The sequence below is a fragment of the Pogoniulus pusillus genome, chromosome 26 (genome assembly GCF_015220805.1).
Source record: "Pogoniulus pusillus isolate bPogPus1 chromosome 26, bPogPus1.pri, whole genome shotgun sequence".
In the NCBI taxonomy this organism is placed as follows: Eukaryota; Metazoa; Chordata; class Aves; order Piciformes; family Lybiidae; genus Pogoniulus; species Pogoniulus pusillus.
This window is the reverse complement of record NC_087289.1, coordinates 4,674,073-4,701,817: the sequence shown is the minus strand read 5'-3', so window position 1 is coordinate 4,701,817 and position 27,745 is coordinate 4,674,073. Positions and strand designations below refer to the sequence as shown.

General features: G+C 50.3%; 1 protein-coding gene and 1 long non-coding RNA gene across 3 annotated transcripts; one reads left to right on the top strand and one right to left on the bottom strand.

Moving 5' to 3' along the window:
* Window positions 1–1,593: 1,593 nt before the first annotated feature.
* Window positions 1,594–22,519, bottom strand: BCL6 (BCL6 transcription repressor). 2 transcript variants are annotated; one of them, XM_064165649.1, is made up of 10 exons: window positions 22,469–22,519; window positions 13,613–13,651; window positions 12,404–12,571; window positions 11,056–11,277; window positions 9,939–10,922; window positions 9,168–9,349; window positions 7,945–8,112; window positions 6,031–6,161; window positions 4,698–4,835; window positions 1,594–3,296 (listed from the first exon to the last, which is right to left on the bottom strand). In XM_064165649.1, exons 3-10 carry the CDS (start codon window positions 12,562–12,564, stop codon window positions 3,153–3,155), a joined length of 2,130 nt encoding a protein of 709 aa, XP_064021719.1. In that variant the 5' UTR covers window positions 12,565–12,571; window positions 13,613–13,651; window positions 22,469–22,519; the 3' UTR covers window positions 1,594–3,152. The 2 variants fall into 2 exon arrangements, with proteins under 2 accessions (XP_064021719.1, XP_064021720.1); XM_064165650.1 differs by having other exon boundaries at window positions 12,404–12,574; window positions 22,469–22,506.
* Window positions 22,403–27,295, top strand: LOC135187159 (uncharacterized). The gene is made up of 2 exons (XR_010307215.1): window positions 22,403–22,971; window positions 23,619–27,295. It is a non-coding gene; the product is annotated as an uncharacterized LOC135187159 (long non-coding RNA).
* The last annotated feature ends 450 nt before the right edge of the window (window positions 27,296–27,745 follow it).

Genomic DNA, 27,745 nt, shown 5'->3' with positions numbered 1-27,745 from the left:
CCAGCAAGCCCTCGCCAGCAAAGTGGTACTGGGTTTCTTGTGATAGCACAAGGAACTTGCCTGCATCACTGTCATCTCTAATTCCCAAGGTCCTGGTCACCCCATGGCTTCACCCCCTGCCAGCTATGGACAGCCACCCAAACAGATCTTGTCTCCCTGCTGAGAAGTCCTTGAAACTCTCAGCTCTGGCCCACAGTCAGCTTGCTGGCAGCCTAGAGATGCTATTGGCCAGCAAGTTCATGGGGGGGGTTACAAACCTTGCTCCACTGAACCATTGCACAAGGCAGCCCCCACCCCAGGCATAGGAAAGCAAAAGGAGCAGCAGGCAGCCTTCTTCCCTTGGCAATTCTGGCAATTGCATCCATTTCTAGGAAATATAAGTACCTCCTCAGCCATCTGGAACCAGCCCTGGGCTGGTCAGCAAAAGGTCTCTCCTAGGCTCTGCCCCAGTTCTGCCAGCTACTTGGCACAAATGCACACAGTATTAAGGATGTGGTACAGTAGGACAGCTCCCTTCAGGATGAAAAGCAGCAAGCTGGAGACCACCATGCTAGAGATCATCTTCACTCAAGCCTGAAACAGGCTGCTCCAACTAGCACTACTGTGCTAGTTTGAGCCTAGCTGGGGTATATTTGTGAGAAGAATTAGATTATAGGCTGTGAAAAGGAAACAGTAGTGATGTCTGCTTCACTCATAGGCTTGATGAGATGTACAAGAACATAAATATAGCTAACAGAGCCTCTCTCTGGGATTTGGGCTGAACTTTTCTAACTGCCTGTGTGACAGGGCTATGAGGATGATTAGGGGACAGAGGGGCATGGCTTATGAGGAGAGGCTGAGGGACCTGGGGCCTTTTAGTCTGGAGAAAAGAAGACTTAGAGGGGATTTGATAAATGTTTATAAGTATCTGAGGGCTGGTCAAGAGCAGGGGGACAGGCTCTGCTCACTGCTCCCTGGGATAGGACAAGGGGCAACGGGTGTAAGTTGCAGCACAGGAGGTTCTGCCTCAACACAAGGGGGAACTTCTCTACTGTAAGGGTCACAGAGCACTGGAACAGGCTCCCCAGAGAGGTTGTGGAGTCTCCTTCTCTGGAGACTTTCAAGGCTTGTCTGGATGTGTTCCTCTGTGATCTGTGTTAGACAGTATTGACCTGCTCTGGCAGGGGGGTTGGACTGGATGATCTCCTTGGGTCCCTTCCAACCCCTAACATCCTATGATCCTATGACTGGAGATAGTGGACTTGAGAAGCACGTGGCCATGGCTCCCAGCTAGACCCCAGGAGAGAAAAAAAGACAGCTAGGCAGAACCTTGTTCCTGGTGGGATGTCTTCGCTCCCAGTCTTTATCCCTGGGGCTGTCCTCACCTGGAGCTGCTCTTTCTTGGACTTGATGATCATCCCTGGAGGTGTTCAAGCAATGCCTGGATGAGGCACTTGGTGCCATGGTCTAGTTGACTGGCTAGGGCTGGGTGCTAGGTTGGACTGGATTATCTTGGAGGTCTCTTCCAACCTGGTTGATTCTATTCTATTCTATCTCCTTGAGTCCCTTCCAACCCCTAACATCCTATGAACAGATTCCCTCACTCCACCACACTTGATTTTTCTTCATTTTATTCTTTTATTTGTACAGCTATATTTTACAGAACGCATTAATGCAGTTTAGACACAGCCCAAACCCTGTCTCCCGAGGTTGTTTATAAAACAAGCATGTAAAATAAGACCAAAAATAAAACAAAACACCAAAACAAAACAATCCAAAACCCAAAAGGAAAAAAAAAAAAACACAAAACCAAAACAAACAAAACACAAACCTCAAAATAAAAATAATAATAATAGAACGTTCTCAAACAGAGGAGTTCCACCAAAATTCCTTTTGCAACATCAGGCTGTACCTTGAAGAAACTGAGCTCAGTGTAGTCCACACATTGAACAACTTCCATGGTAAAGAAAGGCACCGTGAGAAACCACATTGTACATATATACAGACTGAGAACTAGGACAGAAAACAACACCCCCCCCCCCAAAACAACAACAGCAACAACCAAAAAAAAAAAACCAAAAACAAAACCCAAACTAAAAAAAAAAAAAAATTACACTTTATTATTATTATTATTATTATTTTAAATTCCTTCTGCAGCTTTTGTTGGTTTAATACACATTTTTCTTTTTCTTTCTTTCTTTCTTTTTTTTTTGTTTGTTTCTTTTTTTTTTTTTTTGGTAAATTGTAAACCTTCACTTGCAAAAAAATACAAATACACTGATGCATTTTAGACAAAATATTTTCTTGCTTGTACAGATGCAATATTTAAAATATCTCCTTAAGTGCTCTATCATAATAAAGATTCTCAGAGTGGCTTCTGCCTGCAGAGTCCAACTGAGCCTTTAATGCATTTTTTTATATATATATATTTTTTTTAATATAGTTTTTTGTTTGTTTTTGTTTTGTTGGGTTTTTTTTTGTTTTAAAGGTCTATATATATTTATTTTATATATATATATTTATATATTTATATCTATATATATTTACAACTCTGCCATAGATTCCTTCACCTTTGGTTAAAAAAGTTAAAGCCCTCTCTTTTAATAGCATAACTTTTCTCTTTAAAACAACTTTTTGCATACAAAAGAAAAAAACAAACCCAACCAAACCAAACAAAACCACAAGAAACCAAAAAAAAAAAATAATAGATCTGTTCCCATTAAAAAACAAAACCCAAATAAATCAACATTACATTCCTCATCTTCAAACTGCAAAGGCTGTGAAGGTCAGACTCCAGAGTTGATCAACACTCCACTGCACAGACATTTAAAAGGACTGTTTCTGGGTTTCTTTTCTGGTTTTCTATATACACAGAGTAAGATCTGAAGAGGTTTTTGTTTTTTTATGGTTTGTTTTTCCTTTTCCTTTCACATAACTGGGAAAAATAAAACCCGTGTCTATTTGTTACTCTCTTTTAATGTCTAATGGTTGTTCCACCTATCTACACTATGGGTTTAGAGGCACTCCATCATGTGATGATTTTTCTTTTCTTTTATATATATATATATATATATTTGTTCCTTTTTCTTTTAAAGTGTTGCAAGTATCCTTTGGACAGCTTCTTCTCCCCTCACTCCCCCTTCTAAGACGACCTCCTCCTGGGAAATCTGCCTTCAGCAGGCCTTGGGGAGCTCCGGAGGCACCTCGCTGGCGGAGATGCGGTACTGCACCTTGGTGTTGGTGATGGCTCCGTGCTTCTGCCGCAGGTGAAGCCGCAGCTGGCTTTTGTGGCGAAAATGCAGATTGCACTTCTCACACTGCGGGACAAGAGGCAAAGGCAGAGGGTGTGAAACGCGACGGTAAGGATGGCAGGGAGCAGGTCTTTCACTTGAGGGCAGGGCTTCCACAGCTACCCCAGGATGCATGCAAAGCCAGGCGGGTAAGAAGGCTAACAGCATCCTGGCTTTTGCCAGAAACAGTGTGGCCAGCAGGATGAAGGCAGTGATGGTCCCCTTGCATTTGGCACTGGTGAGGCTGCAGCTCCAATACTAGGATCAGCTTTGGGCCCCTCGTTTCAAGAAGAAACTTGAGTGTATCCAGAGAAGGGCGGTGAGGGGTCTAGGGAACAAGTCTTACAAAGAGTGGCTGAGGGAATTGGAGCTGTTCCTGTTCCAGTTTAGCCCAGAGAAAAGGACATTCAGAGGCAACCTTCAGACTCCCTACAGCTCTTTGAAAGGAGGTGAAGTAGGGGTTGGTCATTTCTCCCATGTAACAGGGGACAAGAGGAAATGGCCTCAGGTTGCACCGGGGGAGCTTTAGATTGGGTATCTGGAAACATCTCCTTGTTGAAAGCACTCTTAAGCATCAGAACACACTCTCCAGGGAAGCAGAGTCACCATCCAAGGAGACATTAAAAGAAAGTGTGGATGTCATACTTAGGGACATGGTTTAGTGGTGGACTTGGCTGTGCTCAGTCAACAGTTGGACTTTATGATCTTAAAGCTCTTTTCCACCTTAAATGCTTCTGTGATCCTGTATTGCACCCATTGTATCAGTGGACAAGGGAAAAGTGAGCACATAGTGGGAGAAGCAGCACTTGGTGGCAACCCAGCCCAAGCTAGAGGCACAAACCAGCTACAGGGCCATTTTTGTAGATGGTTTTGTCAGCCATAAACCTGGATGGCTCCAGAGGGATGTTTAGATGATAATCCCTGCTCCAATTCCCTCTCTAGTAGATGTGAGAAATCTAGGAAGGTCTCAGCAAAGAGCAGAGAGCCCCCAGGGCTGCAAACAAGGTGGGTGGGCTGCTGGCTTAGTGCAGGTGGCACTGGCAGAGGACCCCCAGGCCAGGCTGTCTGCTCCTTTCCCCAATCCCCGCACAAGGTGGGCAGCTGTAATTTAATCCAGAGCTACTGGGAGAAGTGTGACTGTTTTTCAGATGGGATTGAAGCACAGTAGATGCACCCAGCCTTAGCTGCACAGCAGCATCTCCAACATGGCCACTCATGAGAAAATGTCAGGTGAGCATCAGCTAATGCACAAGAGTTGGATGGAACATGAGGAGCAGGGACATGACCTTGGTGTAGGGCTTCACGATGCTGGTGAAGGGCATTGAGGTGCTACAATTTCTATCTTCCCAACGCCCTGGGTTTGGCAGCATCCTCCCCCTGGCCCCAGGTGAGGGCCCTCAGCACAGGAAGAACAAAGCCATCACTCACATGATAAGGTTTCTCTCCCGTGTGGATTCGCAGGTGGCTTTTGAGGGTCTGGAGGTGCCGGAAGCGCGTGCCGCAGATCTCGCAGGGGTAGGGCTTCTCCCCCGTGTGAATGAGCACGTGGGCACGGAGGTGTGCCACCTGCAAAGAGCAGCTCGGGGTGAGCACAGCCCCAGGGGTAAAGGCTGGGAGCACAGGCACCCCACTGGGAAACAAGGTTCTGCCTAGATGTCTTTTTTCTCTCCTGGGGTCCAGCTGGGAGCCATGGCCATGTGCTTCTCAGGTCCACTGTCTCCAGTCATAGGCTTACAGGATGTTAGGGGTAGGAAGGGACCCAAGGAGATCATCCAGTCCAACCCCCCTGCCAGAGCAGGACTATTGTCCTAACACAGATCACAGAGGAACGCATTCAGACAGGCTCCAGAGAAGGAGACTCCACGACCTCTGTGAGGTCTGTGGGGGGGGCTCTCTGGGGAGCCTGTTCCAGTGCTCTGTGACCCTTACACTAAAGAAGTTCCCCCTTGTGTTGAGCTGGAACCTCCTGTGCTGCAACTTACACCCATTGCTCCTTGTCCTATCCCAGGGAGCAGTGAGCAGAGCCTGTCCCCTGACTCCCGACCAGATCTCAGATACTTATAAACATGTACCAAATCCCCTCTAAGTCTTCTCTTCTCCAGACTAAAAGGCCCCAGGTCCCTCAGCCTCTCCTCATAAGCCATGCCCTCCTGTCCCCTCATCATCCTTGTAGCCCTCTGCTGGACCTTCTCCAGCAGGTCCATGTCCCTCTTCAACTGGGGAGCCCAAAACTGAACACAGTCTTCAAGATGAAATCTCAGCAGGGCAGAGTAGAGGGGGAGAAGAACCTCCCTTGATCTGCTGGACACGCTCTTCCTAATACACCCCAGGATCCCATTGGCCTTCTTGGCCACAAGGGCACATTGCTGTGCCATGGGGAACTTGTTAGCCACCAGGACCCTCAAGTCGCTCTCCACAGGGCTGCTTTCCAGCAGATCACCTCCCAGCCTGTGCTGGTGCAGTTTATTATTCCTCCCCAGATGCAGGACTCTGCACTTGTCCTTGTTGACCTTCGTCTAGTTCCTCTGTGCCCAGCTCTCAGTCTGCCCAGGTCTCGCAAACAGAGGAGAAGAGCTAAAACCATCAACCAGGCTTCTCCCTAAGCTAAACTGTCCCACGTGGGCCACAAGACCCTATTTATCCACAGAAGAGCTGCCCAAGACACGGCCCATGGGCCTCCTCCCTGCATCACTGGGCTCGGGCAGAGGTCTGGCCGTGTCCCACCCGCCCAGGCAGCGCGGGTGCCAGGGGGCAGGCGTACCTGGACAAATCTGGCGCCGCAGGTCTCGCACTTGTAGGGCTTCTCTCCGGAGTGGATGCGCGTGTGTGTCTTCAGGTTGGCCGGCCGGTTGAACTGCGCCCCGCAGATGTTGCAGCGGTACGGCTTTTCCCCTGCAGAGCCCAGAGTAAAGACTACAGCTGTGAGCAAGCCTCTGTGGTCCTCAGCACTCCCCAGAGTCCCTTCAGACGCCAGACCCCATGGCATGAAGCACTAGCCCCAACTCCTGTGCCTTTTGGAGCTGCCTGTGGACAAGCAAGATCGATGAGGACAGCTCAGTGTCCCCAGAGCATGGTGAGCTCAGGGGGTACCTAAGCACTGCAGACAGTTGTTTTTTTGGGGTGATGGGAGCTGCAGCCTTCAGGGCAAGAGAGAAAAAAATACATTAGAAAAACCCAACCAAAGCTAGGTAGCTCTGCCAGTAAGGATTAACAGCATTGTCACTCCTGGCCCTGTGACAGTGGCTGTCACCTACACCTCCCTACTGCCATCAGTAAGCCACACACGGCCACCTGGCTCCCTTCAGGCTCCTTGAGGTCACCAACACATCCTGTCTCAGCTGTTCATCACCTCTTTAGAGGAGTAAAAAGAGCTGACAGAGTGGAAAGACAAGGCACATTCAGCAACCCAGCTCCCAAGTCATTACTTCATTACAGTCACTACTGCTGGCTCTCAGCAATGGGGCAGCTGCAAAAAGGTTTCTTTAGGATGGTTGAGGACAGGCTTGGTGGGATGTAGGAAACAGCCATCCTTCATCCTTTTCTCTTTTCTTGCCAGGCTTCAACCCCACACACCCTTGGCACTTGTCTCCTTCACCTACACAGCCCTCCTGGATCTCTGCTGGGACTGGGGGCATTTATGTCTTATTTGGTGTAAGAGTTACCAGCAGAGACTGCTCTTCCCCAGCTGGTGAACTGGTTGTCGACATGTTAAGCATTAATAAAAGCAACAAAAAAGCCAAACCCAAACATTAGGTTTGTCATCAAATGACTAAACCCTCAACATCCCCTTCCTTTCTCAGCTTTCATTGTGCTGATTACAACCATTAGCAGAACTTCCCATCAGCGGAGTTTCAAGCAGGCTAGATAGGATCTGGATTTCTAAGATGTAAGGGGGGAAAGAAAATGCCCCTTCTCCCCCACACCTTTTTTGGTTGTTTTGGTTTGGTTTTGTTTGGGTTTTAAGCCTACAATAAAATAGCCTGAAGGCCACACATCTGCTCCCAGACATGCATTTTGAGACAGTGGTTTCATAGGATCAGCCAGCTTGGAAGAGACCTCCAAGATCATCCAGTCCAACCTATCCCCCAGCCCCATCCAGTCGTCTTGACCATGGCACCAAGTGCCTCATCCAGTCTCTTCTTGAAGACCTCCAGGGACGGTGCCTCCACCACCTCCCTGGGCAGCCCATTCCAATGCCAATCACTCTCTCTGGCAGGAACTTCCTCCTAACATCCAGCCTAGACTTCCCCTGGCACAACTTGAGACTGTGTCCCCTTGTTCTATTGCTGGTTGCCTGGGAGAAGAGGCCAACCCCCACCTGGCTATAATGTCCCTTCAGGTAGTTGTAGACAGCAATGAGCTCTGCCCTGAGCCTCCTCTTCTCTAGGCTAAACAACCCCAGCTCCCTCAGCCTCTCCTCATAGGGTTTGTGTTCCAGTGCTTTACAGCAAAGCAGCCTGAGCTGTAGCCCTGCTGAGGCCAGTCATGGTCCTCTCCATTTCCAGGTTTGGTGCTCTCTGGCAGAGCTGAGAAAAGCACCTTGCTCACCCCATCAGGCACAGCAGGTGAGAAAGAGCACGGGATGCTGCAGCTGGGACAAGCCCAGCCATAGATGCCCACACAGCCCTCAGTCTGAATGCTTCCCAGCAAGCTGTCCCTGTGGCAGAGGCTGTACCTGTGTGGACGGTTTTGTGGCTGGCAAGGTTTCCTTTGTAGCGGAAGGAGGCTTGGCAGCGGTCACACTTGTAGGGCTTGTCACTGTGGACTTGCAGAGAGTGTCTCTTGAGAGAGGCCTCCTCAGAGAACCGGCAGTCACACTCGTTACAGAAGAAGGCTCCGTTCTCTGGGAAAATGGAGAGCAATGAGATGGGCACTGTGAGGGTCAGCTCCTCGACGGGCCACAGGATGGGTGTGGGAAGGTGGAAAGGGGCAGCTAGAGCAAGTGTTAGCACAAGAAGTGGAGTGCAGATGTTCACTGTCAGCAGTGCTTGCACCATGCCATCACATCTTGATCTCCTTCTGCACACAGCTACAACACGAACAGTTTGAGAGAGCAAAGCTGTCCCTAGCCTCAATGCAACACAAACTGTTTCTGAGAAGCCAGCATCTCACCTAGACACCTTTCAGAGAGGTTCCCCAAAGGCACTCCCATTAGCAGCAGCTCCAGGACCTTTAGAGGTCTTAAAGCTTTACATGTACAGATGTCTTCCTTGAGCATGGCAAGATCAGCAGCATCTGAAGTACAAGGCAGGTCCTCCCAGTAAGCAGGTGCCTTACTTAAATGCTATATGTGGCTTTGAGCATCACCACAGTGGAGTTTCCTCTGTGGATCTCTGCCCACACCACAGGTGACAAATCTGCATTGCCCCTCCCTGAGCTACAGGCAGATGGGTGCACAGATTCTTGTCTCTGCGCTTGTGGAGTTTTGCAACAAGATTTCAAGCCTCATTATCTGCATTTCTCCAGATGTGCACGCTGGGTTCCCTGATAACAAAGATATCATGACGGATGCATGAGACACCATCTTGCCCAATCCCCATTAGGGTTATTACATCTGCCAGGCTTGTTCTCCTGTGGGTCTGGTGGGGTGGGGTGCACTCTGTTTCCTGTCCTTAGCTGCTGGCTTTGCAGCAGGTGACTAACTCTCTGCCCAAGGTATCTGGATGGTGTTCAGGAAAGAGAGGAAGGAAGCGATTCCCACATGCAGATGTCCCTCATTTGCACGCACACAGCTGGTCAGCCAGTTACGAGGGGACAGTAAAGCACCTTAAGATCCACCAGCATCACAGACAAGTGTGGCAGCACATTGGGACACGAGACACTAGGTGAATGGGTTGCCAGACTGCATGACCCCCTCACCTGCTGACTGAAAAAAGTGACCAGAGATGCAAGACTCACCACAGCTGGAGTCAGAGTACTCAGATTGGGTTTCCCCCATCTCCTCTCCAAAGTTTGAGCCAGGGGTATGAAGGCACATCTCAGCATGTTGTGGGGACTGGCAGCCACAGGAGCTGCACTTCGATGAATGCATGTACAGTGGGGACTGCCCTTCACTGCTCCGAGGGGACCCATCCCGGGACCTGTGGAAGGACAGCAATGCACACAGCTGTGAGAAGGCTCTTGCTGTGCTTGAGCTACTGGGCCCTCATTTGAACCCTCCCAGACACAAGGCAGAGCCATGTTTTATGGGGCCACTTTTGTGGTGAGATGCACAGCATAGCCCTGATCAACAACAGATCCCCAAGCCTCAATCCTTTAGGTCTCCATTGCTAAATGACTTGAAAGCTCTCTAGGAACATCCAGGTTCAGAGGACAGTGTACATAGCTAGTTTGGCCATTCCAGTGTTTACAGCCTAGCAAAAGCTTGAGGTATGTCTGAGGGCAAAACCAGGATGGGCAAATAGACATTCCAACAACCATCTAGGATTGACAAAGTGTGCCAGAGATTCCTGACCCAGTGTTCTCAATTCTGTTGCCATGCTAGGCTGGCACTGCTATGGTGGGGACAGCTGGTACCCAGCTGATGTCACTGGCAGTGCTCCATCAGGTACAGAGGCTTCCACCTGCTCATGACCAAATTCCCCAGCCCAAAGCTAAAGCTTTTTCAAACCCCCATCAACAATGCAGGGAGATCTGTCTCATGGTGGCAGGGGGAGGAAATCTTCTCACCTGTTAACAATATTGTTGAGTCTGCTTGCTTGTGGGATAGTAGAATCTTCTCCATTCACACTCATCTTGGTGGGGGATTGCACGTTGAGATGCTCCGGCTCCATAGACTGCTGGCAAGTAGACATGGGCATGTACGTGCGAGGAGAGAGAGTTTCCATCTCGTTCTGGTCAGCATTGTCTTGCTTGGTGTTCTGATTCAGAGAGTTGAGGACAATGAACTTGTACTTCTTCCAGTTGCAGGCTTTGGGGTCTGTGGGACTCTTGGTGAAGAGGGAGCTGGAATTCTGACCGATACGGGCATTCTTGCTGCTGCTGGACTCGGTTGGCGAGTTGGGCTGACAGTCTGACTTCTGGGGGCTTTGGGGGCTGATGAGTCCCTTGCGGTCCAGTGGGGTGTTGGTGGGCTCAAAGTGCTGACTGATCTCATCCTCTGAAGAGGTCCGCTCCTCCTCTTTGGCCACTTTGTCACAAGAGAAATAGGAATTGTTCCGGATTGAAGGGACAACAGGTTTGGGGCCAGAGGCTACACTGTAGTGCATGTCACTCCTGGCGTCTTCAGCAGCACCTTCTTTTGGAGCATAGATGGTAGCATGGCACATGTTGGCAGAGATGTCGGTAATGGTTCTCATGTACTCTGTGGGGATTGTCCTGGAGCTGTCACATGGCAAGATCCTCTCCTTGGGGAAGGCACCTACCCTTGAGAGTTCAGAGAGAGGCATCCTCATCTCCCGCAACTCATCATCCACAAGGAAGCTATTTAGAGGGAGAGGGCTGTATCCGTGGTAGGAAATGGGAGATCCAGACAAAGTATTGATCAAGCCAGGTGCAAAGGCCCTCCCGTTGCAGAGGGAGCCGTTCTGGAGAGGCATGCCGTTCTCCGAGACGTCTCTGCCCCGGTAAGCCATCACTTCTGGGTGGCTCAGCATCCGCCCAGCCAAAAACTCTTCTCTTGGGGTCTTCACAGCAGACACCATCTCTGCTTCGCTGGAACCAGGCAAAAAGGGACATAGGGTCACTTGCAGCTTCTAAGGAGAAGTTTGCAGATGCTTTCCCAGCTCTCCCCCTCCCACCCAAACACACCAACTTAGGCTCTTCGAAGTTTACTCACGGTGCTCACCTGGACTTGACAAACCTTCGGCAGGTATCAACCACATGCTCCATCTGCAGGTACAGTGCTGTGGCCATCACAGCCATGATATTGTTCTCCCTCAAGTTGAGGCGTGACGTATACATGAAATCCAAGAGGATGCAAAACCCTTCAGGGTTAATCTCAGGGTCTAGGTTAATGACATTCAAGTTGCACTTGAGCTGGTCAGTGAAGATGCTGTAGAAGAGGCCACTGTAGAGAAGAGAGAGGAAGCAAGGAAAGCATTATGACAGTTCAGAGGGGGAAAGAAAAAGGAGCATTTATCTGAAATCCCATTGCACAGAGGGGTTTGTGAATGGGAAGGGAGGAGGAGGCAATGACAGAATTTCCTGAGCTTCCTCTCCATTATCAAGCTTGGTTTCCCAGCTTAGTAAGCACCTTCTGCACTACACTTTTCCCAACTGGAACAGCTTGCTTTTAGATGTCACCTGCTCAACAACACCCCACTGCCCACTGCCTTCATTTAGAAATTACCTTTTTTTAACTCCTCATATTGTTCTTATCATCATCCCATTCCCACTGTGATTCACTTCTTTCAGAAGGATCTTGGGGCATAGATGCTCACTCTTGAAAAGGCAAAAGAAACCCAAACCAAAACTCCCCCCACCAAACAAAAAAAACCCCAAAACTCCAACACACCAAAGCAAAACACTAAAAGGAAAAAAAATGTTAGCAAAACATTTTTCAGATGTCTTAAAAGTCAAACTTTGACTTTTTCAGACCTTTACCCCTTGTCAGCAGGAAACTCTGGAAGGCATCCGCTGTAATTCAACCAGGCAATGGTGGGATGTTAATTAACATTCACTAGGAACTAATTCCAGCAATCCTAGAGAGTTGGAATTTCAAACCCCAAGAAGCTTGGGAAAACCAAACCAAAACTAAAAATAAATTCAAAGGTGGGTGCAGCCAGCAGCTTGGGAGCCAGTTAGGAATAGCTCTAAAAATAGCAGCAGCAGAGGACAATGCAGTCACAGAGGATTTGCTCATCTCAGTAAGCATCCTCTCCTCTCAGTAAGCATCCTCTCCTCCCCTCTCCTGTCCTGTCCCTGAAGAGCATTCGTGCTCTGCCTTCAAGGATGTGCCTCATGTCTCCCATGCTCTTGTTTGTCTGCATGGGCTGCATGTTGGCAGCTGTGGGCACCACACTGAAGGCAAAAACTCCCAGCTCTAATCCTATTAGAGGTAAAAATTTCTCAGCAGTCCCCTTCAGTTCTGCTATTGTGCCTCCATTTTTTTTTGTCTGTAAATCCCAGGAGCCTCCTTGGGACTATAGCAGTGGGAGCAAGGGTGACTGGCCAAGAGGGGACCCAGCTCTCACCTGCAGGCCATGAGGACTGTTTTGTGGGCTCTGAACTGCTCACGGTTGACAATTATGACAACATCAGTCAGGATATCCCGGCTTCTAAGGCGGTTGAGATTGAGGAGGACGTCACTCGCATGGCGGGTGAACTGGATGCAGCTGTCTGCTGGCGAGGCCATCTTGAGTCTGCTTGAAACAGAAGTGGGAGGAGGATGGGAATGGAGAAGCAGCCAGGCAAGTACCCTAAAGCCACTGAAGAAACAGCTGCTGCTCTAGGATGTGCTCAAATGGCCAACTGCTGCTGGCAGAGACAGCAGCAGCTCCTTGGTCCCAAGGCAAACAGCACTGCATCATGTCAAGCACCTGCCAGGCTGCCCAGTGAGGTCTCTGCCTGGCATGTCTCAGTTCCACCCAGTAAGCTGGCAGGTAAAGGCAACCAGACCCTCCTGAGGATTAGCTAACCGGCTCCTCTTTCTCTCTGCCTCACCCATGGTGGCTCCACCCCAGCCCACTCCTCCCACCACCTCCTGGGCTAATCTCCAAGGCACTCTCGACACAGATTCCTAGCCTTCAGAACTTCCTCAAGAGTTACCCTCCTCACTTGTCTGCTGATTGGCTGGATGGAAATCCAGCAAGAGAAACAAATCAAGTCTTAAAAGTCCCAGCTGAAGCTGAAGGACTTCAGTAACTGGAATATCCAGCCCACAATAGATCACCAACCTTCACCCAGCAACTAACTACTTTCCTGTTCCCCAGTGATGTCCACTCCGGAGAAGCCCTGCCCACAGCTTCCCAATGAATTCATGGCAGCAATGAGGAGCAGCACCTCCTGGGTGCTACCCAGCACCTGCTGGGCTGCTACCCATATCACAGCCCAGTCTCTCCCAGTCAACGAGGCTTAGGTTACTTGAGGAGCATGAGGCCCTCCCTCTACGCAATTCCTATCAACACATCTCAAAAGTGTCCTCCTAGCTAGCACCCAGGCGAGCCCTCATCAACCTGTGCCTAAAGTCCAGGTTTGAGTGTGCATCTTCAGTGTCAAATTCCTCCACAATCAACCCCATCCCACAACCTCAACTTCTCCTCCTTCCTCAGCAGCACATGAACAGCTTCTCCCCTGAAAACAAATTCCAAGTGGGCTCAATGAAACATTTCATTCAACACAGTAAAGGAAAAGGGGGGAGGGGAGGGCCTAGGAGGGGAAGCACAGAATTTAAGTGTACATACCCAATGCCTCAATTCACAGTCCAAAAGTTTCTTTCAAACCTACAAGTAAAGCACAAGAAAACAAATGCCACATTAGCTGCTAATTATGAATGGGCCATGGCAGGGCACAAGCCTGCTGCTTCACTCGAGTATCAGCTGGATAAAAGCTACAGATAACAAACCTTCTACTCTCCAGTAAGGTTAACATTTGTTTCTTCCGGTACAGTACATTCTTATCACAACCACAGGCTTTGAGGATCCAATCATAGCTTCTTCCACACCCTCTAACCCAAACCATGGGCGTATGCCAAGGAGATTTTAATTTCCATGACTCAGGAACTTAAAGGCAGGTGGGGAAGGGAAGTCAAGCGAGAATTTTCTCACCGCTTCTTTTGGAGATAACTCTTCCCCTGCCAAGACCGAATTCCTGGCCAGTGCCACATCCAAGACCAATGCCATATTCCCAGCACCTCATTAACAGGTGACTTACACTCAACCAACCATTGGCACTTTATTCAGAAACCTGGAAGGAGCTTGAATCCAGTCCTCTGAAACAGCTACAGCCCTTCTCAGAATACCCACGTGCTCCAACCACCAGCGAAAACGCCCTGGGATGGGACTGAGGAACAGCCTTGGGAGGATATGGGCGTCAAGTAGCAGAGTGACTTGGCCAGAATCGCATAGGAAGCCAGTGGCGGAGACGGATGACGACCCAGAACAAATGCCTTCCTCTGGCTGCTGGAAAAACCTTCACCTAAACCACAAGCTTTGTTTGCAGTCACTGACATCATGGGCAACGCAGCTGGAGCAACACAACAATGAAACCCAGGAGTTAACTGCCTTCCAGAAGTCACACTACTATTCCTAAGTTTACTTAAAGCCAACAGAGACAATTGACCTGGCACCAGTACAGGAAGAAGGTCTTCAGCAGATGCTCCAGTGGGGATACATGCAATAAATAAGTGAACCAGCAGACCCCAAGATATTCATCACACTATTTGCAGGACCAATGCCCCCCAGAATTCAGTGGTGACAAAGACAGGTGGCACTTGCAGAGAACTCATCCAGCCCTTTGAGGACAAGCACCCCCTTCCCTCTCTGTGGCAGACGTGCAGATACGGAGCACGAGTTCCCCTCGTGTCCCTAGAGACACCAGAGTGTGATGCAGAGGTGAGATTGAAGGCAAAGTATCACCCAGAAGGGCGTCTTAGAGCCCCATTCCAGCCATCAAATGCAAATCTTCAGAGCCACTCTAAGCCTGGCTAGCTTAAAACTTTAGACACACACAAAAAGTGACTCATTTCCCAAATACTGCAGTCTCTGACCTTTTTGTACATGCTCACTGCCAGCTGCTCGCTACTGATCACAAGCCAAGGGACTCACTGCACTCTGCAAGTTGCCCAGCATGCATCCGTGTGTCCATGAGTGGATGTATGCTTTTGGGGCAGCCGAGCAGCATCCTGACCTTGGGCACAGCAGCAGATGCACTCCCGGAGACTGACCCCACCGTCAGACGTGGAGAGGTGACCAATCAAAGTTACAGTAACTGCAAGATGAACTCTGCGCCCCTGAGCATCACGTGAGAAGTTGCTGCTGTCACCAAATTTCCCTTACTCACAGCATTGTCGGGGGAGATATCCAGATTCCTCTCTCCGATGGCTGGACCTCAGCACAGCCCCCTCACCACCCTCCCCGAATTATCCCTCCCCGGTGTAGTACTGCTGCAACATCCACGTCCCCAGGAGGTGGGCAGGTGCATCCCAAGCACCTCCCGGCTGCAGGATGTGGGCTTGCAAAAGGGAAAGGAACCTTCCTTCCCCTCACTGTGCCGAGTCCAGTTAACCCTGCCCCTCCCGGCCTCGGCACAGCACCGACTGCGCCTCAGCCTGGCAGGATGCCTTGATCAGAGACCAGCAGAGAAGGAGATAGCAGCAACATGCAGAAACCAGTGGTGGGGAACAGAGACTACTGCAGCAAAATACGGTCTTCAGCATTCACACCACCCTCCAAGTCCATGGGGGACGCCCAGACTCAGCTGAGCTGAGAGCATCACCCCAAACCCACCCCACCGTTTTACTGCGCAGTACCTTGCAGGGGTGGGCTCTCCGGCAGTGCTCAGGGTTGCATGCCAGGACTTGCTATGCCCAGCGAAGAAGGTCTGGGCCAGGCATAGGGCTCATTTAGGGGGTGGCCACATGGTACTGTCAGCGCTGCTGCCTTCCAGGAAGGCTGCGGGTCTGCCCCAGTGGTTCAGGGAATGGCCCTTTCCCTGCCGGCACCTCCCTGAGAAAACCCGTTCCTGGAAGGGAACCCAGGGCTGGCTCCTGTCTCCCTGCAGCCAGCTCGCTGAGCAAGGGGAGGGTGCACCTGTCTGTCGGGGAACCCCTCTCAGTTCCACCCCATGCAAAGGGGAGACCCTCACAGACCCTCACCCCAAGACAAAAGGAAGAACCAGGGACCTTTACCCTACCAAATCTATCTTTCTGCCACACGCAGGGAAAGCATTCCATCCATTCACTCTCCCATCTATAGGGAATCCCTTTTCATCCATCCTTCTCCCATCCCATGCACAGTAGAGATTTTCTTGCTGCCCCATCCTTCTTTGCACAGGTTATATCCCATGGTATTTGCCCTCTCCCACCCATTAAATGCAGTCTTGGGGAAAAGTCACCTTCCCTGGGCCCCAGTCTCCTACCCCTCCAGAGCCTGCAGCGCCGACTGCCTCACATCATCCTGGAGGGGTGGCTGGGCGAAGTCTCCCTTCCCCATAGCCTCATCCCACACAGTGCTCTGAAACTGCCCGCCCAGGGGAAGCTCCATCCTGCCCTCTCCTTCCTCCCCAGTTCCAGCATTCAGCAGGGTCCCAGCCTCACAGGAACATCCCCTCTGCCTGCCAGGGCATACTGCCAGCTGCCTCGCCGCCCTGCCAACAATGCCTGGTTTCTCCTGAATAGGAAACCAGAGGGACAACCAAGAAAATGGGGTGGCGTGGGGGCATCCCCAGGACACAGTCATGGGTGCCACAAGCCACAGTGAAGAGGATGCTTTCAGCTGGGGACATGCAAGCACTCAGCTCAGCTTTCCCCACGTCATGCAGTCAGGGGGCACTGAGCGTCCTTTAGCTGTCACAGCAGAGTTTTATTAATTTAGGAGCTTCTGGTTGGTGTCTAGGCCAAAACGTGGCTGGGTTAATAATAACCCAAGAGGAGACCAAGAGAAGTCCTAGCACACTGCCAGCACAGATCAAAAGCAGCATCACTAGTACAAGCTCCGTTGTATTTTCCAACGCACCCCTCAGTGCGTGGACTGCACTCACTCTATCGAGCAGCCTCTGCTAACTTTCAATCTGCTCCAATTTCCTGCCAGCTAACAAATGTTTCTAGGAAATGCAATACATTATCTGGACGGGTTTATTATCAGCATTTGGAACCAGGAAAACTGCATATTTTCTCGAGCACTGCAGGGAACTTTATAGTTTGTACTTCAAAAGAGAGTTTAAAAGGATTGCCCTTGAAAGCTGGCCCAGCTCAAGTCTCTGCATTGTTTTGGTCTTTGCAGAAGAAAATGCAGAGGGGAGGGAAAGCACACAAAAGCTGCCTCCAATGTTTTCCACTGATGAGGACTCCCCTGACTTCTAGAGCCAAGCTCTGGCTGAGAGGCAGAAGTGGTGCATGCCCTTGGGAAGGAAGGAGTCAAGCTTTCTTTGGCATTTCAGATGACCCCAAGCAATATGGCACATTGATTTCTCAAGGGAAGGCAGGAACCCTGTCCCTGGTGAAGTCAAGCGAGCTACTCCAAAGAACATGGGACAGACACCGTGCCCAGCTGTGCTAGTTTGAAGCAGGCTAGAATGTTTTGGTGAGGAAAACTAGATCATAGGCTGTGAAAGGAAAACACTGATTCCTGTGCTGAAATGCCAATCTGACAGTGAAGCACAGCTGGAAGAGTGCTGACCCAGGTCCCCGGCCCAGCTGGGCACCCAGGTAGTGTCTTATCATCCTCCACCCCACAACGAGGCCTTAAATCATGAGCTGTCCCCTCCTTGTTGCTGTCCTCTTAGGGTTGAGGGTGGCACAAATAATTTTGGCAGTACAAAACTGTGTTGGCACCCCACCTGGATGAAATGAGACACATATGCAGCTTCGGGTCCCTTAGCCAGGGGAGAGACACTATGTTTAGATAAGCAGATTTACAAAGACCCATTTCAGGGGGGGTTGTAAACCAGGACACGTTCCTCAGGACCTACTGTCCTGCAGCGTGCTTGTCCCAAGCTCTTCACCTCATAAACAGGGGTCGCACATTCCTCATGGGTACCCAGCATGCAGCCTAAAGGCAGCACATTGACCAGGAGAAGGGAGGGGGAAGGAAAATAACACAGCCTCAAAATTTCTCCCCTCTCTCAATGCTCTTAGCTTTTCCAGTTTTAGATGTGAAACCTACTGTGATTATTGGGGTTTTAAAGCAATCCTGAAGACTGTACTACTTGCTCCTATTTACGGGTGTGTGTCTTGGCTGCCAGCATCCTGCAGCACTGAGGACACACAAAGCCTAGCATGGATTTGAGAAGAGAAAAAAAAACACCAACAAAACCCCAACACATAAAAAGCAGGGAGGACTACATTTGCAGTCTAAATTTACAGTCTGAAGGAATTCACTGGTCAGATGCTGACACTTGGATACTCCTCTAACCAAACTGCAAACTGTGAACTCCTGAGGTTTGCCAATGCCTGCTGTAAACATGGAAACCAAGTGTCACTTTTTGCCAAACAGAAGAATGGTTTAAAAATAGATCAAGAAAAGAATACAGGCACTCGGTGTACAGAGCTCCTGTTTATAGACTCCTATAAAACTATAGCTACTATAAAACGGAGCGAGAGAGGTTATGAGCACGCAGGCAACTTCTCACCAAATTTAGATTTTACAAACTTCTCAGAAATCTGAAAACAACATTTCTGGCTCCAATTGAACCTGTAAAAGCTCTTGATGTGGAGTTCACAAGACAAATGGCATGAAATGGTTCTTCAACCTCAAACCCAGAAACACAGGAGGCTAAGTAATGCATGGTTTAAAGTGCACCTACTGCACAGAACTCAATGTTACTCACCTATAGACTTTGTAACAAGATTTTCTTTCTAATACTGTGGTCACAAAAAATGAGGACTTCCACCTCTGCTTTTACAACACAAGACTGCCTCGTGAAGTTTAACCACCTGTTCTTGTAATGAGGACAACATTATTGTTAACTAAAAAATACCCCCAACAACCCAAAAAACCCCACAAACCACCGAAAAACCCAATCAAAGACCCACCAAAAAGCTCTTACACAAAACAAACAGACCCAAAGATCATTCCTACAAAGTAATATTAGGTTGATGCCATGGAGGGCTTAAAGCTTCCCTTGCCCATAATAATAATAATTTAAAAAAGATTTAAAAAGCAAAGAAAAAGGAAAAAAAAAAAGCATAGCTTTACAATCTCTCCTAAATTAGGCAGCAATTCAAGGGCAGATTAACACTGCAACTCGGAAAGATTCTCACATGTGATTTCATGACCAGACCAGAGAGAGCTCCATATGGAAATGTCAGTGACATTAATAAGCTCTCGGTTGTTTCCAATTAGGCTCCTTAAGTAAGTTCAGTGGCATCCAGAGTTTCCTCTGCCACCTTCCTCCCAAGCTGGCAAGCATTTGGGTTTTTTTAAACTTTATTTTTTTTGTTCTTTTTATAAGGAGCGGTTAATAAACAAGTTCCCACTGCCCGGCGGCTCCGGCCCCAGCCCGGCCGGGCGCAGGCAGCGCACATGGCACTAGATGGCACCAGTCAGCTTTGCAGCTTCTTTTTTTTTCCCCTTTGGAAAATAAAACACCCCAACCAAACCTGGAAAACATATAATTTTGTCGATGCAATTCTGTTTCTCTTAAAACGCGTCTGAGTGACATTATTTTTATGAGCTTTTCCAGCCTTGTTTTGAAAAAAAAAAACCTTAATGTTTCTGCTGGGTTTATTTTTGTCTCATCAGGCAGCAGGCTGAGGTCCTCCCAGCACATGTCTGAAAAGTGTCTGAAAGAGTTTTGACTGATTTTTTTTTCTTTCCATTCCCCCCCTCCCCCTCCCCCTTTATTTTGGGGGGTGGGATTTGTAAGAATCATTTCTCATTATGACTTCTTCCTTCACAATAATACCTAACCAGTTAACCTCCACTTCCTCTCCCAATATTGACTCACTTAGAACTAAGGGGGATTGGAAATTGGAATTGAAATGCACCCCAAGAGATCTTTGATCTGTTTAGCCAGTCAAAGTTGAATGGTCGGAGATGAAGTCCTGTCTTACTGAACAATGTAATAATCCATTCTTCTGGAAAATTGCTAGACAGCCTTTGAATATTTTAATGGTTTGAAGATTTGTTTCACTGGGCAGAAATTGCCATCTACAAATGTGAGTTTCGAAACTTGTGATCCTCCTGCTAGGAGAAAAAAAAAATAAACCAAACCTTAGGTTCTGCCTCTCCATGTACAGAGAGAGGTTTCACCTATTCTAAAAGCAATTTCTCAACTGTAACCCCCATTCCCCAAGAACTAGCCTGTATTTGCTCTTAAAGCACTTACAGTTTAAACCTTTGAAACAAGACAGCAAACGGTAATTTTAAAAGCATCTAAAACCTCAGGAGAGGAATCAATAAGCATCCCCAGAGCGAACGAGGACCTGATCCTATACCCAGCCCTGCTGACACTTCCACTGGCACAGGTATAAATCTGGCCCCAGACAGAGATGTTCGACCAACGCTGCACTTCTTGCTCAGCCTCTTATGTCTAGACCCAGTCTCCCTTCACACCGATCCTGCGTCTACTGAAGTCAGTGGAAAAAACTAGCCCGGGCCGGGTTTGTTTTTGTTTCTGACTCATGATTTTAAGTCCAGATTTGCCTCTTCCCTGGAAATGCAACGGGGGGAGGTCAAAGGCAGCTTTTTAGGCACATCTGAGAGGCCGCCGCGGATTTTACTAAACAAACGCCTTGCTTTCTGTTTTCCTCCTTCCCAAGAGGCGATTTCATAACATTTCATACTGTGACTTTGCAAACTAAAGGCGGGGGGTGTGTGTGGAAGAAGGGGGGGGCAGATGTAGAGGCAGAGGGCTTGGGGGGTTTGGGGGGGCTGCCGAGAGAGGTCGCTGCCGCCCGACCACGAAAGTTTTCATAACAAAGTTGGGCTTTTTCGGTTCTGTTTTGCCTTTTTTTTTATTTCTAAAGGAGGGGGTTAAAAAATAATACACACACAAAGAGCTAACCAATAAAAGCCTTCTCCTTTCTCCACCCGCTTTTGGGTTTTTTGGGGGGAACCGGAGGGAGGCCAGAGAGGACGCAGCGTCGCGGGTCGGGCGCGGAGATTGCGCGGCTCTCCGCGGCCAGTCCGCTCGCTCCAGGAATAGCGTGTGGCCGGGGGCCAGCCCCGCGGCTGTCGGCGGCAGATTTACGAGCGCCTGTCGCCGCGCCAAGTCCGCCACGGTAGTAAACAGAGGGGAAGGGCTGAGATGGGGGCACCAGGCGGTTCTCCACGACCCGCACCCGCGACCCTCATCGGTTGCACGGCTGCACTCCACTTTCCCCGCCGGCCGACTTCCTCCCGGCCGCGGACCCCTCTCCTCCCCGCGGGGTGGTTGCTATTATTGTTGTTTTGAGCCCTGCGTGTTGCTCCATACACTTTTTCCTCCCCTGCCTGAGCTTTGACTCGCGTTTTATGCCCCAGTCGGCGAAAGCCCGTGGTGGCCGCCCCGGCACACACCGTCGAGGCGAACGCGGTTTCCTCCCGGCCCGGCGAACCGTCGCGCTACGGGGCCAGCAGCCGGCCATGGCCGAGCCTCCCCGCGGGCTCCCCCCCCTTCCCCGGACAGAGAAATGCCGCAAGTCTTCTCCATCACCGCCCGCTCTTAGCCCGGGGCTTGACAGATCACGGCGCAGCCTCGCCACAGGTTGCAAAACGCATCAGCCGTTTCGCAGTTGCATGGAGGGCCGGAATAACAATAACAGCGGTATATTAATGTAATAATGAAAACAGCGAGGGAGGAGGGACAACGATGCGGAGAGGCCGGAGCGGCGGTACCCGGTGCCGAGCTCCCGCGCTGCCGCCAGCCCCACTCTACGGCGGCTTTGTGCGGTGATGGAACGACAACAGTGACACAACACGTACAGAAAGAAGGGGAGGGGAGGGGGAAAGAAAAGGGGGGAGAAAAAAAAAAAGGGAGAAAAAAAAAAAAAAGAAAAAGAAAAATAACACACCCTGACCGAAGGATCCAGCCACTGGGAGCTGACCCCGAGCCACGCAAAACACCCCAAGCCCCGCGGCCGCGCTCGCCGGGCGGCTGCAGGTGCAGAGGAGCCGCCGCCGTCCTCCCCGTCCCCACCCGGCCGTCACGCGTGCGGGAAAGCCAATAATCCCGGATCACCGATAATCCCCGGGAGAAGACGGCGAGGGGAGACACCCTCCCCCTCCTTCCCCTCCCCTTCTACACCGTCCCAGCGTTAAGACATGCAGACACCCCTATTTTTCACAGCAGGGAAGGACAGAGAGTGTGTGTGTGTGGAATTAAGTAAATAAAGCACTAAACAATAATTAATATTTAGGAGAGAATAGAAAGAATAACACTGAAGGGATGCCGGAGCACCTGCCGCGGGAAAGGAGGGGAAGGGGAGGGGAGGGAGAGGGGAAAAAAAAAGGTAGAAATATATAGAGGCGGCTCCGCGCCAGGCGTCGGAGCGGGGCAGGGAGGGAAAAAGAGGAGGGAAAAAAAATGGAGAGAAGAGAAAAAAAAAAAAAAAAAAAGAGCGAGCGAGCGAGAGAGAATTAAAGGGTAAAATCGGCCGCGGCAATAGAAGCAGCAATCACCTGGTCTCCGGGCTTTCCTAGAAACTCCTTGCATCACCACTTCTAAGAACCCCAGTTCTAAGAATCAACAGAGCCCAATTCTCGGAATTTGAGCTGCGGACTCTACCATCGCGGCAAGCACGGGGAGGCCCGCGGACCTCCCCCCTCCGCTTCATCTCCTCCGCCGCTACCCTCCCGGCTCCCGCGGCCCACCCCGCGCCGCCCGTCACGGGCGGAGTAGTGGGGGGCGCGGGATCCGAGAAGGCGACGGCAGCGGCGAGGGTCCCATCGAGCCGTTTTCCCTTCGTCGACCCCCTCCCCTCTCCCCTTTCTCAATGGTCTCGGCCGGGCGGCCGGGTGGTCACGTGGCCGGCGGGTGCTGTGTGTGACGTGGGGGCGCGGCGGGGTGGCGGCGCGCGGCCGCGGTGCCGCCGCGCGCGGTGCGGAGCGGAGCGGAGCAGCGACAACGGCGACGGCGACGGCGACAAGCGAGCAGCGATCGGGGGGTCCCGGGTGCAACGCCGGTGCAAACACACATCCCACCCTCCCCCCCCAACACCCTCCCTTGTCCTCTCCTATTCCTCTCCGAAAGAGAGAGAAAAGGAAGAGAGCTGGGGCGGGGGGGGGGAAGCGCAAACCCAGCTCTTAGTTTTGTGTTTGTGGTTTTTTTTTTCCCTGATTTTTGTGGTTTTTTTTTTTTTAATTATTATTTTATTTTTGCGTTAAACTTGGGGCGGGGGGATTCTACTTTCGCATTTAAAAAGCAACCCCCCCCCTCCAAAAAGAAAGAAAAAAGCAGCTCAGAAGGCAAAGCAAAACCTGGATCCTTGCTGCATTGCACTGGATTTTTGCAAATTATTTCTTCCCCCCCCCCCCCCAACCAGGGTTTTTTTTAGCATTTTTGCACAGAGCCACACTCAGCTCACGGCCTCCGACGGGATTTATTCTAGGGGAAAAATGCTTTTTTCTTAAGACTTCCCCTCCATGCACTCCATTTCCGTTGTTCCTTTTTGGTTTTAATTTTTTTTTAAATTATTTTAAATTTTTTTTTCATATATATTCCTCTGCCAGGATTCTGCAGATCCAAATCGATTTTTCCCCCCCCCATTTTTTTCTTTTTTTTTTTTTTTTTTCTTCTTTCTTTTCAACCGTTTTCTCTTTTCCTTTCCAGGACTCTGCAGTGGTGGGTTCATTCTTTGTAGCTGTTGTTGTTATTAATGCTAAATAACCTGTAAGTCTGTAAATAACTCTGCTTGTATGGAAATGTTGCACTCTGTCGGGGATGCGAAACCGCGTTGGCTTTTCTGGAAGGGGTTTTATTTCGGCAGTTTGCCTATTGCTGGGTAAAGGCCTTTGCTGGGAGATGGGGGGGGGTGGTGGGGACATCTCGCAAAGCCTGTGCGGTCCGTGTGTCGGGTGGGTTGTGCAGGGGGGTGCAGAGGAAGGGTCCACCCCAGCCTTCCCCGGGACCTGTATGGAAATGTATTGCCCTGTATGTAAATCCCTCGAGATTATGCCTGTACCCCTGACTTGTGTATTTATTCCGAGCGGGCCTGCTGCGAGGGTTTGTTTGTCTTGCAGGGGGGGGAAGAGAGGGGGGTCGAGAATGGATCATCAAATTGCATGTCTCGTTTCTCTCTCCCCAGCGGATTTTCGGGCTGCGAGGCGTGGTGGCATGGAGCAGGGAGATGGCATGCTCCGGGCTGCGATGGCATTCCCGGGCCCTTGCAATTAATTGAAATTTGTTTATGAGAGTAACCACCGCGGGTCACAGTGCCCTCGGTCCTCTAGTAGAATTGCTCGGAGCTACTGATTCAGTCACTGCTGAGCCCCGTGGAGCAGCCACCTTGGATGCTAAGTCCCCGGGTGCTGCTTTTATTTTGATTTCTCGGTTGAGCTCTTGAAGCAAACTGCTTTAAAGCGGAGGTGGGGGGGGTGCATTAGGAAGAAAGTCCTTCTGCTAATGCGACTCATCATCAAAAACAGCCTGGTGACAAGACAGGGATGATACTCCCGAGACACTTGAGATGGTACAGATATGCTGGAGAGGTGGCTTTCCTGTAGTTAAAATGCAGTATGTAATTCCCAGTTAGTGCGGGCAGCTTGGGCTGTGCCACTACAGTCCCGGGCAGGGAGGAGGAGGCTCCCGGGTGTCCGCAAGCAGCCAGCAGACAAAACAGACCCAATAATACGAACTCTGCTTTACGGTTTTGATATGTATGGTTTGTTTGTCTTGGGTGTTGTTTGTTTTTTACAGCAATGTAATTAAAATGAAGGGGGTTGTTGAGGGGAGGTAGATCTTCTCTGTTTGTCGTTTCTCCGCAGCGTGTGACGCTTTCGCTTTAGCCAGAGCCCAGCAGAGCCCAGCGCCTGTGGGACGGGACGCTGGGGAGCAGCAAGAAAGCTGCCGCTGGGGGTTCTTTTTTTTCTGGTGGAGACCTGAGGTCGAGCACGACTTCTGTCTAAGTAGCACTTTTACAGTGGAGATTTTTCGCTCTTCCTGGCCGCCACCAAGCTGGGCTTGCATCAGAGTTTCCATTCTAACCCTTCTCGTTACAAGGACATAGAGAGCAGCCACCGGCATCCCCGTCGTGCTGGGAACTAGGCTGCCTGGGCGCCTTTGAAGGTTTTTCGGCCTTTCTGCTCTGGTTTCATACTTTCTCTTCCCCTGGCTCTGTCACCTGGGACCCAGCTGCAGCTCCCCTGGGGTTTCTGCCACCAGTCCTCACCTCCCACTGCTTCCTTCTGCCTCCCAAAGGCAGCAGCAGTGGTCTCCATGGTCCTCACCAGAGATTTCAAGCTGCCAGGGATGAGGCCATTTCCCTGGGACCCCTCTTTCCTGTCAGCCAGAGCCATCAGTGCCAAGTGAGGCCTTGCCACCGTCTTCCCTTGCCTGTCTCATCTGTGTCCCAGCTCTGGGCACCAGCTTGGCAGTGGCTGGTGGTCGTGGTGGCTGCCAGGAGGACAGGGCAGTGACATTCCAGCAGGATGACCTCCCTCGCCTGCTGAAAGCAAGTGGCTTTACTGTGAGGGGGAGGTGGTCCCATGGTGGAGAGGGTTATGGAGGAGGAGAGGTGGGTTGGAAGGTACAAGTAGCCCCCATATTGATTGCCAAGATGCTCTCCACCGGCCTTGTCCTCGGGGAGGCCTGTGCACACCCTTGAGGTGCCTGCGTGGCACGTGGGCTCTGGGCATGTGGCACGCTAGGCTCTGCTGTGGGAGGTTGCTGTAATGCAGCTGTGGGGAGCCAGCCACATGCACCCTCCTCACAGAAAGCACCCCTCGCCCCTGCACAGAGCCCTTCACCCAGGCAGGGATTTGAACCACAACGTGCTGCCCTGCAAACGGATGGTGATGCCGGGGCAGGAGCGATGCTGATGGCAAACTGTCCCTTTGGGGTTGTCAGGGGCATTACCGGGCACGCTGGAGTGCCTCCAAGAAGCAGCAGTGGAGGCTGGAGTGGTGCTGGACATCGCTACAGGTGCCTTGCAACCCCTGTGGAGTGTCCCACTCCAGCTCCTCCCTTTCCCCCCACTCTGGAAAAGCTCCCTCCACGGAAAGCCACCCCTCTGCCTGTGTGTTGTCCTGCGGGGCACGAAATGGTGTGAAATTACTGAGCACTCCATGAAAGCTGCAGTTCGGTGTTGAAGTTCCTCAGAGCTGAAGCTGCTGCCTGGTAGCAATGAGAGCCCACCAGGGTTTGGGTCATCTTTCTGGGACACGGAGCAGGATTTTAAGCGCTGTCAAAGCCAGCACATATTTTTCCCAGGTGAACTACACCTCTGGAAAGAATTGCCTCATCTTTTACAGAATACTGTTTAAATAAACAGTGCCCCACCATCATTTTTGCTTTTGAAATTAACTCCTTCAGGCCACGAGGTTTACCCATCCCAGTGCAAAATATCTGCCAGGACTTCTAAAGATTTAAAGAAGTGTCTGGGAGAGAAAAATTAATCCTGACAGGTGAGAGCCTGTAAATCTCTCCCCTTCCCCATGGCAGTCGAGGATGGGCTTGTGGGAGCAGCCTGCCCGTTTCAGAACTGGGTGCCACTGCATCGATGTTACTTAAAAGGAGTTCTGTGCGTATTAGTGTGCATACACTGAGGGCAGGCTGCGTGATGCATGGGGACAGCCTATTCCCTGGCTGAGTAGAACTATCTTGTTTTCTAATCTAACCTACTTTTTTTTTTTCTTCTTTTTTTTTTTTTGTTGTTGTTGTCAGAAGTTGGTGCTTTGCAGAAACCTGTTCTCAGTGCAATCTCAGAGCTTTTTGTGGGTGTCTGATTTCTGTAACACGTTTTGGTTTCCAGTATGAATGTAACGTACAAAGCATATCATGACACTGCTCTAGGTGTATGTGATCTTATCTACCTGACATTTAGGGGTTTTTATAACCGTCCAATTCATGTGATTTGCATAAAACTCACATGATTTTACTTTTGTGTTGTTTTTTTTTTTTAATCATGCATCATCATCATAACAAACCACTCAGCTTTACCAGGCTGTTTTCTGCCTGGCTGCATGAATGCAGTGTCCATCTCCCTCCGTCCCGTTCCTCCACGACAAAGGTTGGAGGATATTCAAGGTAGTACTCGGAGGGGACCTGCAATCCCAGCCAGCCACTGAATCCTTAATAACCAAATGTGTACGCTTGAACTTCCAAGAAAACAAAGCAGCTGAGCACACATCCCATCCGGTTCTTGTTAATTTAACTAGACGAGGCTTCTCTTTATTGATAAGGAAACTCCTCCGGAACAGCCCCCCGGATCCCAGAAGGCTCCCCCTGCCGCGGCCGTCCTCATTACAAAACAAGGCCACAATTAAAATAAACTCCAAGAGCTAAACAAACTGCTGCCTCTTGCTGGTCATGTGTTAGTTTTAGCCTTTAGCGCAGAACAAAATGTTTTCCTGGGTATCGGAAGAAGCATGGGCTCCGGCTGGGAGGAGAAGAGGGAGCAGCAGCCAGGCGCATGGAAATGGCAGGGAGTGAAGAACTGCAGTGCTCATCGGGGCTCCTTTTCCTGGCATCCTTCTATTTTCTTTTTATTAATCTTTTTCCCCCCCCCCCTCTCTTTTCTTTCTTTTTTTCTCTTTCCTCCTCCCCCCCCCCCCCCCCCCTCTGTTTTAATGGGAATGCTCATCATCTGACTTGGTCCTTACTGTGAGGCAAAGGATTCGAAGTGGAAAAACTTGAATGTTGTGGTAGAGCCTGACTGTTCCAGCGTACCCCAGGAGCACCTGACTGTACCTTGCCCCTGCCCAGTTTGGCTTCCAGTAAGCCCACTGACCCCTTGCCCG